Source organism: Gobio gobio, assembly GCF_949357685.1.
Source record: "Gobio gobio genome assembly, chromosome: 7".
Classification (NCBI taxonomy): domain Eukaryota; kingdom Metazoa; phylum Chordata; class Actinopteri; order Cypriniformes; family Gobionidae; genus Gobio; species Gobio gobio.
The window spans coordinates 46,295,776-46,309,092 of record NC_137103.1 but is presented as its reverse complement, the minus strand read 5'-3'; the positions used below and the strand labels follow the sequence as shown (position 1 = coordinate 46,309,092).

The window sequence follows — 13,317 nt, the reverse complement described above, 5'->3', positions numbered from 1 at the left end:
GATGGAAAATATATATACATTATTTTAAATGCTTTCTCGATTTTATTTTCTGCCCTTAGTGGGTCCCACCATGGACCTCAGTGGTTTCAAAAATGGTCTGGAGGTCATTGTCCCAAATGCTCTTATCATCCGAGTTCCCATTACGGGATATCCTGTGCCTAAACCCAAGTGGACATTTGGTGACAAAGAGCTAACCGCAGGTGACCGTGTTTCCATGGTCACAAAGCCTACCTACACCGAACTGGCTGTTGCACCAAGTGTGCGTCCAGACAAAGGAACATACACCTTACAACTGGAGAATGATGTGACAACCGTATCTGGAGACATCGAAGTCAATGTTATTGGTATGCAAATTTTCATTTTAACATCTTGTTTTTGGTTTTGCACAACAATTAATGTACAATCCTATTTTTGCATTTTTCAGCATGTCCAAGTGCACCGAAAGACTTCAAAGTTGCAGAGGTGACCAGACATCATGTGCACCTAATGTGGGAAGCACCAGAGCATGATGGAGGCAGCCCTGTAAGTGGGTACAATATTGAGAAAAGAGAGGTTTCCCGCAAGACCTGGGTCAAGGTGAGATGTTTTTAACAGTTACTTGTTTACAGTATTTGTACACTCAATTAAACATTTAGGTTCTAACAACATCTACACTTCAGGTGATGTCAGGCGTACAGGACCTTGAGTACACTGTCACAGATGTCATTGAGGGCAAGGAGTACTTGTTCAGTGTTATTGCTTGCAACAAATGTGGACCAGGAGAGCCAGCATACATTGATGAACCTGTGAATGTGTCCTCCCCAGCCAGTAAGTCTTAAAAAGTGTTTCACACAGGCATAATGTTTGTATAATACTTAATATACTGTATATCATTCTGTCTTGACAATATCATTCCGTTAGTTTGAGGGGTGTGAAATAAAGAACATTATGACAGTGTATGAAACTTGTTTGAAATACAGCTGTGCCTGACCCTCCTGAGAACCTGAAATGGAGGGACAAATCAGCAAAGAGCATCTTCCTGCTTTGGGAACCTCCCAGATATGATGGTGGTGCTGCTGTCAAGGGCTACATTGTTGATAAATGTCAGCGTGGCACTGACAAATGGGAAGCCTGTGGAGATCCCATACCTGAGCTTAAGTGAGTAATGATTCTTCGCAAGCATCCCCGTAATGGAACATACTGTAACTAAAGCATATAAATGCGCTTTATAATTATTCAGATACATCTCTAATCTGTCTCATTATACATATTAAAGGTTCCAGGTGACTGGTCTTATTGAAGGTCAATGGTATGCCTACCGCGTGAGAGCGGTGAACAGACTTGGAGCCAGCCGACCATGCAAGGCTACAGACGAGATCCTTGCTGTCGATCCTAAAGGTTAGTGATCAAGATCCACCTATTTAATAGTTAAATAGCAGTTAGAATATGCTATATTCACATTTTTATTTTACTACAGAGCCACCAGAGATCCAGCTGGATGCAAAGCTTCTTGCAGGCTTGACTGCCAGGGCTGGCACTAAGATTGACCTGCCTGCTGATGTGCTTGGCAAGCCAGATCCAAGAGTGAAATGGACAAAGGCTGACCATGTCCTGAAACCAGAGGAAAGGATTAGCATTGACACAAAACCTGGCCATTCCACACTTTCCATTGCAAAAACAACCAGATCTGACACAGCTACCTATATCATTGAGGCTGTCAACACTTGTGGCCGTGCCACAGCAACGGTTGACGTCAACATTCTTGGTAGGGTGTTGCTTTACATAATCTGTAATTTCAGCATAATACAATAAAAAAGGCCATATTTTGATTGATTCATTTCTTTTCATTGTGTTGAAAAACAGATAAACCTGGCCCTCCCGCTGCTTTTGACATCTCTGAAATCACCAATGAATCCTGCTGTCTGGCCTGGAATGCCCCCAGGGATGATGGTGGCTCCCCAATAACCAATTACATTGTTGAGATGAGACCCACAGATAAAGAAGAGTGGCAGAAACTGTCTGCTACAATCAAACAAACTGCTTTCAAAGCCTGCAAACTGGTGTCTATGAAGGAATATGTATTCAGAGTGTCTGCTGAGAACCAGTATGGAATTGGGACTCCTGCAGAGCATGTGCCTATTGTTGCAAAGTATTCATTTGGTAAGTGTACATGTCACTATATTATACATTAAGTTTCTTTATCTCACCTTATTTACAAAATGAATTCTCTTTCTCTGTCACTTAGATACTCCTGGGGCACCAACCAAGGTTCAGCCTTCTGATATCACAAAGGATGCTGTAACTCTAACTTGGTATGAGCCTGATGAAGATGGTGGAAGCCCCATCACTGGTTACTGGGTTGAGAGGTTCGATCCTGAGACTGACAAATGGATCAGGTGTAACAAGTTGCCAATTAAGGACACAACATACAGGTAGGATAATTGTTTTCATTGCGTCTGCATTTAAATGGTGAATTAAAGGCAAAATAAATTCTCAAATTAATGTTACCTATTAAGGGTGAAAGGTTTGCCAACAAAGAAGAAGTACAGGTTCCGTGTTTTGGCTGAGAATCTTGCTGGACCAGGAAAGCCAAGTGATGAGACTGACCCAGTTTTGATTAAAGATCCAATTGGTAAGTTACAGTTTTATTTTCCTATGTTGAGGCAATTCAATTATTACAATTTAAAGTCATGATGTTGTTTCATTTCAAATGTTGTTGTTTTAGATCCTCCTTGGGCTCCTGGGAAGCCATTCATCAAAGACATTGCCAAGACTTCAGCACTTCTGCACTGGACCAGGCCTGAGCATGATGGTGGCGCAAAGATTGAGTCCTACATAATTGAGCTTCAAAAGACTGGAACTGAGGAATGGGTTCGTGTAGCTGAGGATGTGCCAACAACAGAGCATTTATTGAAGGGTCTGATGGAGAAGCAAGAGTATTCTTTCAGAGTCAAGGCCGTCAATGTTGCTGGAGAGAGTGTACCCAGTGACCCAAGTGACCCTGTTGTTTGCAAAGAGAGACTTTGTAAGTGTTGACAGAAAGTTTTGATTTGTCTAAACATTATGGCCATTGTAGTCAACAATTATATATTAAGATCATATCAAGAATATATATATATATATATATATATATATAGATATATACATATATATATATAGATAGATAGATCGACCGACCGACTGACCGACCGACCGACAGATAGATAGATAGATCATTGATAATAATATCATTGATTAAATAATATTTTTGTCATTCTCATTTGACCAGATCCTCCAAATCCCCCACGTTGGCTTGAGGTGGTTAACATTACTAAAATCAACTGTGACCTGAAGTGGACTGAACCAGATAGTGATGGTGGCTCTCTGATCACCAACTATGTTGTTGAGAAGAGAGATGTCAGACGCAGGGCCTGGCAGGCTGTGGACACTACAGTGAAAGACACCAAGTATACTGTCACTCCACTTAATGAAGGCACTCTTTATGTGTTCCGTGTTGCTGCTGAGAATGCAGTGGGAGTAAGTGAGTTCTGTGAACTAGAGGACTCTGTTTTGGCCAAGGATACTTTCAGTAAGTTGAACTTCATGTCATAAAGAATATGTTTAAGTATAATAATGTATACATACATGCATACACACACACACACACACAATTTTTTTAATTAAAATGTGTCATTCATGTCCTCTATAGCAACCCCTGGACCACCCTACGCTTTGACTGTTGTGGAGGTGTCCAAGAGACATGTTGACCTGAAATGGGAGCCACCCAACAGTGATGGTGGAAGACCCATCACCAAGTATGGACAAATTTTACACAGATTTTGTTTAACAAAATTATGTTTGCACATGGTGCTCAAAGCAAAACAATTATCTCATGAATCATTCTTTTAATAGGTATGTTATTGAGAAGAAAGAGAAGTTAGGCACACGCTGGGTAAAGTCTGGAAAGACATCTGGCCCTGAATGCAAGTACAGGGTGACCGATGTTGATGAGGGCACTGAGGTGCAGTTCCAGGTCCGTGCTGAGAATGAAGCTGGAGTTGGCCACCCGAGTGAACCTACTGTTTTCATGGTCATTGAGGATCCCATAAGTATGTTTAGTTAATGCATAATTACATAGCATGTAACACATACCAATGCTCAATTAGTTATAGATGATTATGTACACCCCAAAATATGGATTGATTCATGTGTTATTGTTTTTTTAGGTCCACCTTCTCCTCCAGTTGAAGTGAAGATTGTTGATGCCAGCAGAGAGCACATCAACATTACATGGAAAGCTCCAGAAAAGAATGGAGGAAGTCCAGTCACAGGCTACCATGTTGAGCTGTCTGAAGCTGGAACTGAGAAGTGGATGAGGATTAATGCCCGTCCTGTCAAAGAGCTTGGGTTTAAGGCTGAGGAAGGCATCATTCCTGAGAAAAAATATGTTTTGAGAGTTCGTGCTATCAATGCTAATGGAGTCAGTGATCCCTCTGAAATTTCAGATGGTGTCTTTGCCAAAGACCCTGACTGTAAGTATTATTAAATTATTTATCATGAATGAAAGTGCATATTTGTATGTGTGTGTATGTGTGCGTGGACACTTATTTTTTCCCCCACTGGTCTGATACTGGTATTTAATACTTTTTTCAACATATTAAAGGTGCACCAACCATGGATATCGAGACTCAAGATATTGTAGTTGTTGAGGGTGAGAAGATGAATATAAAAATCCCATATAGAGCAATTCCAAAACCATCAATGGTCTGGAAAAAGGGTGACACCGAATTAAAGACTGAAGACAGAATGACATTGACATGTGAACTTAATCGTGTTCACCTGGAGCTTCTGAAGTGTAAACATGAAGATGCTGGCGTGTACACTGTTACTCTTGAGAATAGTCTGGGTTCAGTAACTGGCACAATCAACGTAAATGTGATCGGTAAGAAACTGTATTACAATATAAATTGCCTTTAACTGATTCACACTTATCATACCTACAGCTTAATGCTTCAACTTATCATACCTTCAGCTTAATGCTTCATTACATTTTTCATTTAAAGGCCTGCCTGGACAATGTAAGGACATCTCTCCGAGTGAGGTCACCAAGAACTCTTGCAAGATCTCTTGGGAGCCTCCAGAGAGTGATGGTGGTAGCCCAATCTTGCACTATGTTCTGGAGCGTAGAGAAGCTCAGAAGAAGACATTTTTGCCTGTGATGTCTAGAGACAATGTTTTAAGCTTTCTGGTCAAAGATCTTATGCTCAATGGTGAATATTACTTCAGAGTAAAGGCTGTTAACAAAATTGGCAGTGGTGAGTTTCTTGAACTCCGCAATCCTGTCATAACAGAAGAACAGAAACGTGAGTATTCATTTTATTATTATTAATTTCATTTTTAGTACATTCTATCTGGTCATGTTTGTCGTTCTTTTTTCTAATATTTTCACTATTATTATTATAATTATTTTACTATTATTATATTACAGAACATCCAGACCCACCAATTGAGGTTGAGGGACACAATCCCACCTCAAATTCAATCACTGTTACTTGGATGGCACCACCATATGATGGCGGATGCCCAATCACAGGGTACATTCTTGAGAAGATTGAAAAAGATGGTGACAGATTTGAGAGATGCGTTCCAAATCTGGTACCTGGTTTCTCCTACACTGTCACTGGCTTGACAGAAGGAAAAGAATACCAATTCCGTGTCCGTGCAGAGAACATTGCAGGAGCAAGTGACCCATCTCGCAGTACACCACTGATTAAGGCTGCTGATCCTGTTGGTATGTTTAAAAAAAGCAAAATCCATTACACCTCCACTTTGAGTATGCAAACTTTTCTTTGTGTCAAATAAAACATTAAATGTCAGTTTTTTTTAAAATCTTTATTACATTTCCTGCTTCAGAATTACCAAAGGTATCACTTCATGCCAGTATTGCATCTGGCCTCAGTATCAAAAAGGGAGAGGAGATTAGATTGGATGCTTACATATCTGGATCTCCCTACCCAACTGTTACATGGCTCAGAAATGATGAGAATGTCAAGCAGCCGCCAGCTAAGAAGAAACCAGAAATTGTGAAGAAGAAAAAGAAGTCTGTTCAGCCTGAACCTGAAGAAGAATTCCATCCACCACTTTTAGATCGCCTGTCATTTGACCAGACCAAAAGGGGTGAAACTGCTCTGATGGTGCGTGATGCCATCAGATCTGACCATGGAAATTTCATTATTAGAGTTGAGAATACCCATGGTTTTGCAACAGCAACTTGTGACGTAAATGTCCTTGGTATGTTATTTATGGAACTACTATGGTATCTCCTTACGTATTTAACAACAACATTTTTGTATTCACATTTCTGCCTGTTATAACTTACAGATAAGCCTGGCCCCCCTGTCAACTTTGGATTTGATGATATAAGGAACACCTCTGTTGTTTGCACTTGGGATGCACCTCTTGATGATGGTGGCAGTGAGATCATCAACTACATACTGGAAAAGAAAGACAACACAACAGATGAGATTGGTTGGGTAACTGTGACCTCGACTCAAAAGGGATACAATTACCCTGTAACCAAGCTTATTGAAGGAAAGGAGTACATCTTTAGAGTCACAGCTGAAAACAAGTTTGGCTGTGGACATCCATGCTACTCTGAACCACTTATTGCAAAGAATCAATTTGGTAAAATTATATTTCAGCTATACTTTGAACAGTAGTTGGCTTATATTATAGTTTATTTGAGTTTATTTGATTTATTGTTTTTCAGAACCACCTGATGCTCCCAACATGCCAAGAATTGGAGAGGTCACCTCCAGCACAGCTGCCCTCAGCTGGCATGAGCCAAAGGACAATGGTAGCCCTATCTTGGGCTATTGGGTTGAGAGACGTGAAGTCAACAGCAAATATTGGATCAGAGTGAACCCCAATCTTCTTAGTGCACTGACAGTTAAGGTTGAGGGTCTTATGGAAGGCCTTGTTTACGTCTTTAGGGTCTGTGCCGAAAATCTTGCTGGCCCAGGAGAATTCAGTGTACCAACTGACCCTCAAACTGCAATGGATGCAATCTGTAAGTGTGGAAAATGAAAACTAAACATTAAAAGTATGGCTGTCAATTGGTTTAAATATTTAATTGTAATTAGTTGAATAAATAATTTTGCAACAGTGGGCTTTACAAAAAAAAAAGCAAATTCTTTGTCAACCTGCATTGAAACTCATGATTTTTACTATCTGTAAATGTAATTAATTTTGCAGTGCCACCTGGTCCACCTGTACCAAAGATTGTTGATGTCACAAATACTACTATTGATATAAGCTGGGTACCTCCATTGTACAACGGTGGTGGAGAAATCCTTGGATATCATGTTGAGCGCTGTCTGGTTGGAGAGAAGGATTGGGTCCGCTGCACTGAGTTTAGATGCAAAGACCGAAAGTACACCGTGACTGGACTGACTGAAGGGGCTGATTATTACATCCGTGTGTATGCTGTAAATGATGCAGGACATGGAGCCCCAGGCATGACTGAACCTGTTCAGGCCAAAGAACCTGAAGGTATGTTGAAAAACGTGTGGCATTTTACACAAAAAGAGTGCAAAAGAAGACCTGAAAATATTTTTCTTTTTCAAACAAGTCAACCTAAATTAAGCTGTCACTCAAGAGTATTCTACACCCATTTGGGCAATTCTAATTAAATATTTAAATCTGCATTGATTTAACAGAGGCACCAGGGGTCGAGTTGGATGTATCTGTAAGGAATGGAGTCATCATTAAAGCTGGAGAAACATTGCGTCTCCCTGCTGTTGTTACTGGGCGACCTGTACCAGAAGTTAAGTGGACAAAGGATGATGCAGAGCCAGACAAGGAACACGTAGTTATTGAGACAGAAGTAAAAAACAGCACTTTAAGTATCAAAAATGCTTTGAGAACTGACCATGGCATATACCAGATCACAGGTACCAACGCCAGTGGAACCAAGTCTGCCTCTGTTAAGGTGGATGTAATGGGTAAGTAAAATTATAAAAAAAAAATAATAATAATAATGAATATCAAAAAAGTCTAAGAAAAATTGTTTTGCTTTTTAATTCTGAAATGTGGGATGTTTTCTTTTCTTTCTTTTTTGGACAAAAGATGTTCCCGGACCAGTGGTTGATCTTAAAACAGTTCATGTGAGCAAGAAGATGATTTCACTCACCTGGTCAGATCCTCTGGATAATGGTGGAAGTGACATAATGGGCTATGTTGTTGAGAGAAAGGATGCCAAAATGCACATTTACAGACAACCCCTTGAAGTTGCCAGTTGCAAATGTGACATTGTTGGTCTTCTTGATGGAGAAGAATACATGTTCCGTGTAGTTGCAAGGAACAAGTATGGCCTTGGTACTCCTGTTGACCTTGGACCTGTTTTAGCAGTGGATCCCAAAGGTAAATACAACAGAATATTAAGTATTTTTATATTAATATTAACAGAATATACATATATATATATGTGTATATATATATATATATATATATATATATATATATATATATATATATATATATATATATATATATATATATATATATATATATATATATATATTAAAACAATACAAAAATACACATATATATGTGTGTGTGTGTGTGTGTGTGTGTGTGTGTGTGTGTGTGTACGCATGTATGTGTATTTTTTGTATTTTTTAATATATATATATACACACACATGTGTATGTATGTGTAGTTTTTGTATTGTTTTAATATTCATACAAAAGGGATTAACAACTTTCTTGAAATTTTAGGAGTTCCAACTGCCCCAGAGAAATTGCACTATACGGAAAGGACCAAAAACACTATTACTTTGACTTGGGAACCTCCTCGTAGTGATGGTGGTTCTCCAATAAGAGGCTACTATATTGAAAAGATGAGACAAGACAGCAATGAATTTGATGTTGCAAACCGTCAACTCTGCAAAGACCTCACCATCACTCTAGAAAATTTGACTGAGAACATGATGTTTGACTTCAGAGTGAAAGCTGTCAATGAGGTTGGCGATGGAGAACCATCCAAATCAATCAGTGTCAATATTCAGGATGATGAAAGTATGTATCTCTCCCAATTTTGAACGCATGTAGTTGTAGTTTGCTATATAATTGCTTAACATTTTCACTGATATTTTACTCTATTTTAGATTCACCAACTGTTAAGTGGTTGAAATTCTTTAAGAAGGATGCCATTATTGTCAAGAAAGGAGCAGCTATTGAAATTCCTGCTGAAATTTTTGGCCTACCCTTGCCTACCTTTGAGTGGACAAAGAATGGAGTAGTTATTGACCAACCCACTGAGATGATGACATTGGAATCAGAAGAGATTAACAGACAAACTATCAACACCAAAATTGGCATTCCTGAAACTGTAAGACAAGACACAGGCATATACAAGTTAACTGCCACAAATACCCGTGGAGTAGGGCAACGCACAATCCGTGTGGATATCTTGGGTAAGCCTTTAAATGTTATTCAGTTGTGATGTCATTGTTATTGATTTCCACTGCATGGGAAGTAGTTTGGGTGTTACAAGTTACACAGTACTGTTTCCTCTAGTTATGTAGGGGACAAATCTTTATTTTCAGCAGTTACAAGATTACCTTTATGATAATTGGCGGGGTGTCTTAACGGTGGTGTTGTTTTCCTAGACCGCCCATTGCCACCAAGAAATATTGTGGTGTCTGACATCAAAGCTGAGTCTTGCTACCTTACCTGGGATGCCCCAGAGGACAATGGTGGAAGTGATCTAACTAACTACATCATTGAGAGGAGAGATGCCAGCAAAAAGAAGTCTGACTGGGAACAGCTGACATGTTGCATTATGGACAGACGTTATGGGGTTAATACATTTTATTAATACCTATTACTATGAGAAAGTTACTTCAAGGAATAAACTGTGCTATGTGCTTATAAATGCACTAAATGTTTTTGTTTTATCTCCTTGTGAAGGTGTATAAGTTGGAGGCCTATGGTACTTACCAGTTCCAAATCAAAGCTGAGAACAGATATGGGGTCAGTGATGGTTGTGAATCAGAAAAGGTTGAACTCAAAGATCCATTTGGTCTTCCCGGGCCACCCCAGAGGCCAAGGATTATTAAACACACTTGCTCATCCATGGTGGTCACTTGGGAGCCTCCAAAAGACAATGGTGGCTCTATCATTCAAGGTTACTGGCTTGAAAAGAGAGAGAGAGGTGCTGTATACTGGAGTCGTGTTAACAGGGCTCCAGTAACAAAACCAGCAGTCAAGGGCCTGGAATACAATGTGCTGCACCTTATTGAGGGTGCCGAGTACCAGTTCCGTGTGATGGCTCAGAATGCAGCTGGCGTTGGACCTCCAAGTGAAGCAACAGAGTGTGTGTTTGCAATTGATCCAAGAAGTAAGTAATATTTCTTTTCTTGCTATGTTTAAGAATTCCGGATCCCCTAATGAATAAAACTTTCCATTCTTAAATGTTACTTGTAGAACCACCAAGTCAACCACCAGCACCTGTAGTAACAGACAAATCCACAAGCAGCGTGACCCTTTCTTGGACCCCTCCAGAAAAAGATGGAGGAAGTCCAATAAAGGGTTACATTGTTGAAGTTCAGGATGAAGGTTCACATGAGTGGAGAAGGATCAATACACCAGAGAAGCTGATCCTGAGCAATTCACACACTGTGTCAGGACTTAAAGAGAATAAGAAATGCAGGTTCAGGATTGTTGCTGTCAATGCTGGTGGTGAATCTGAGCCAAGTCCCAGAACTGCTGATATCATTGTACAGGATATTCTGGGTAAGTCTTACTGTTGTGTACATGTGTTACAGTAATATATATAACTTTCTACATGTATGTATTATTTTATAAGATTTAATATGTGTTATCCGACATGTTCACAGATGAACCTGTCATTACATTGGAGGTCACAGCTCATGAACTTCTGAATTGTCGTGCTGGAACAACCATCAAGATTCCAGCCACCATTTCCGGCAAACCTGTTCCAAATGTGACATGGGACTTTGATGGAACTGCTCCAACAGAGAAAAAGAATGAGCGTCACACTCTGCCCGAGGATTCAGAAGTAGGATTATTCATATTTTTTCAAAACACTCAGTTGTTACTTGTTTATTCCAAACAAACTAATACATTTTACATTTAAACTTTGCAGATATCATCCAGTGAAACAACATCAGTTGTGACAATCCCAGAATGTAAATTAAACCACTCTGGACGATATATCATCACTGCTAACAACCAGGCTGGCACTAAAATAGTTAAAGTGCGCGTGAATGTACTTGGTAAGCATATTCCGAAATCCTTTATATCATTAAAACTTCAAAACCCGATATAACAGAAGTATCATTAGAATACAGAAAGTCGAGAAGTATGCATTGTATATCACATAATGTGTCTCTTTTGTCTAGATTTGCCGGGAGCTCCAAAAGACATCAAAATCAGTGACATCACACGTGGAACATGTAGACTAACCTGGAAGCCTCCAGACTGTGATGGTGGTGACAGGATCAAAAGCTACTTCATTGAGAAAAAGACTGTTGAAGGAAAAGCTTGGACAAAGGTCAACCCAACTTGTGCAACGCAGTCTTTAGTTGTGCCAGACCTCATTGAAGGACAAGAATACTTGTTTCGTATAAGAGCTGAGAATCGCTTTGGTTTGGGGCCCCATACCACAACCATAGAGCGGACTAAAACCAGGGATCCTATTCGTAAGTGTATTTTGTATATGATAAAAATGCTCAAGTACAGTTTATTCTGACTATTCAAAACACTATATTATTGCAGATCCTCCGGATCCTCCCTTAAGAGTCAAAATCGTTGATGTGTCAAAGGGCATTGTGACTCTGACTTGGAAAGCACCAAAAAATGATGGTGGTGCACCTGTGACTCACTACAATGTTGAGCGTCTGTGGTGGGATAGCAGTGGACACCAGCAAGAGTCCTGGAGACAGTGTAACCGCCGTGATATTGATACCACTACATTCAAAGTAGAGGATCTCCACCAGGGGGCTGAATATGAATTCCGTGTTAAGGCTGTGAATGAGGTTGGAGCGAGCAGACCATCCTCTACAGCAGGACCTATCATTGTTATGGACCTGAACAGTATGTACAGAGCAACACACACAACGTAATTCAGTGAATTTAAGAAATGCATGATGTATTCACCTTTCTTTCTTTCACTTTTAGGGGCTCCTTCCATTGAGCTTCCAGAATTCATGGAGGTTGAACAGGGTGCAGATATTCATATTGTTGCCAAGATTAAGGGATGTCCATTCCCAACACTCACATGGCAGAAGGCTCCACCTCACAAGGGTGAAAACAAGGTTGACGTTGAGTATGATGAGCACATCAACAAGCTTGTATCTGATGATAGCTGCACACTGCTGATCCAGCAGGGCAAACGCTCAGATACAAGCCTCTACACTCTTACTGCTAGCAACAGCCTTGGTACAGTTTCCAAGGAAATGAGGCTTAATGTTCTAGGTAAATAGCAACAACCATTTTTTATATGAATACATATGTGTTGGTATTATATCTACCATTATTCTCTTATTTTAAACAGGACGTCCTGGGGCTCCATCTGCACCTATCAAATTTGAGGAAATTCATGCTGAACAGATAACACTGTCATGGCTGCCTCCTACGGATGATGGTGGCTCCAAAATTACAAACTACACTATTGAGAGACGTGTTGCAAACAGGAAGACTTGGATACCTGTAACTAGTGAACCCAAAGAGAGAATATACACGGTTGAGAATCTAATGCCAGGCCATGAGTACATTTTCCGCATTAGGGCTCAAAACAAATATGGTGTTGGTGATCCTCTTGATAGCCAACCTGAAGTAGCCAGAGATGTGTTCAGTAAGTATTCATTCACATTCTTAATGTTTATGTAATTAGAGACATGTTGTTTGTTTAGATTATATTCATTTCACTTGATAATATTGACAACATTTTGTGTTTTTTAAGTGCCACCTGGTCAATGTGAGAAGCCAACACTCTCTAGCGTCACAGTAGACTCTATGACTGTGAACTGGGAAGAGCCAGACACAGATGGGGGTACTCCAATAACAGGCTATTGGCTTGAGCGTAAAGAAACTACATCTAAACGCTGGAGTAGAGTAACTCGTGATCCAGTCAGGCCCATGCCACTTGGTGTGTCTCATCACGTCGTGGGACTCATTGAGGGGTCTCAGTATTTGTTCCGTGTGATTGCAATTAATGCAGCCGGATGCGGACCTCCAAGTGAGCCATCTGAACCAACATTTGCCAGAGATCCAATAGGTAGGAAAACATTAATACAGTTTGAGATTCAATGGCATATAATTTTGTTTTATTAAT

At 40.0% G+C, this 13,317-nt stretch overlaps 1 protein-coding gene across 1 annotated transcript in view; it reads left to right on the top strand.

Moving 5' to 3' along the window:
- The window catches only part of ttn.1 (titin, tandem duplicate 1), a 140,029-nt gene that overhangs the window by 63,735 nt on the left and 62,977 nt on the right, over nt 1-13,317 (top strand). Inside the window, exons 105-139 of the mRNA XM_079820923.1 lie at nt 60-344; nt 425-576; nt 660-807; nt 960-1,137; nt 1,256-1,377; nt 1,457-1,744; nt 1,843-2,139; nt 2,225-2,411; nt 2,496-2,611; nt 2,705-3,004; nt 3,248-3,547; nt 3,668-3,773; nt 3,871-4,067; nt 4,185-4,490; nt 4,622-4,900; nt 5,022-5,321; nt 5,447-5,749; nt 5,872-6,249; nt 6,340-6,642; nt 6,728-7,027; nt 7,213-7,509; nt 7,677-7,961; nt 8,086-8,379; nt 8,736-9,035; nt 9,125-9,433; nt 9,629-9,819; nt 9,930-10,359; nt 10,446-10,754; nt 10,859-11,040; nt 11,128-11,257; nt 11,384-11,683; nt 11,760-12,077; nt 12,162-12,458; nt 12,538-12,837; nt 12,946-13,260. Coding sequence (XP_079677049.1) covers nt 60-344; nt 425-576; nt 660-807; nt 960-1,137; nt 1,256-1,377; nt 1,457-1,744; nt 1,843-2,139; nt 2,225-2,411; nt 2,496-2,611; nt 2,705-3,004; nt 3,248-3,547; nt 3,668-3,773; nt 3,871-4,067; nt 4,185-4,490; nt 4,622-4,900; nt 5,022-5,321; nt 5,447-5,749; nt 5,872-6,249; nt 6,340-6,642; nt 6,728-7,027; nt 7,213-7,509; nt 7,677-7,961; nt 8,086-8,379; nt 8,736-9,035; nt 9,125-9,433; nt 9,629-9,819; nt 9,930-10,359; nt 10,446-10,754; nt 10,859-11,040; nt 11,128-11,257; nt 11,384-11,683; nt 11,760-12,077; nt 12,162-12,458; nt 12,538-12,837; nt 12,946-13,260 — 9,102 coding nt within the window. The remainder of the gene's footprint in view (nt 1-59; nt 345-424; nt 577-659; nt 808-959; nt 1,138-1,255; nt 1,378-1,456; nt 1,745-1,842; nt 2,140-2,224; nt 2,412-2,495; nt 2,612-2,704; nt 3,005-3,247; nt 3,548-3,667; nt 3,774-3,870; nt 4,068-4,184; nt 4,491-4,621; nt 4,901-5,021; nt 5,322-5,446; nt 5,750-5,871; nt 6,250-6,339; nt 6,643-6,727; nt 7,028-7,212; nt 7,510-7,676; nt 7,962-8,085; nt 8,380-8,735; nt 9,036-9,124; nt 9,434-9,628; nt 9,820-9,929; nt 10,360-10,445; nt 10,755-10,858; nt 11,041-11,127; nt 11,258-11,383; nt 11,684-11,759; nt 12,078-12,161; nt 12,459-12,537; nt 12,838-12,945; nt 13,261-13,317) is intronic.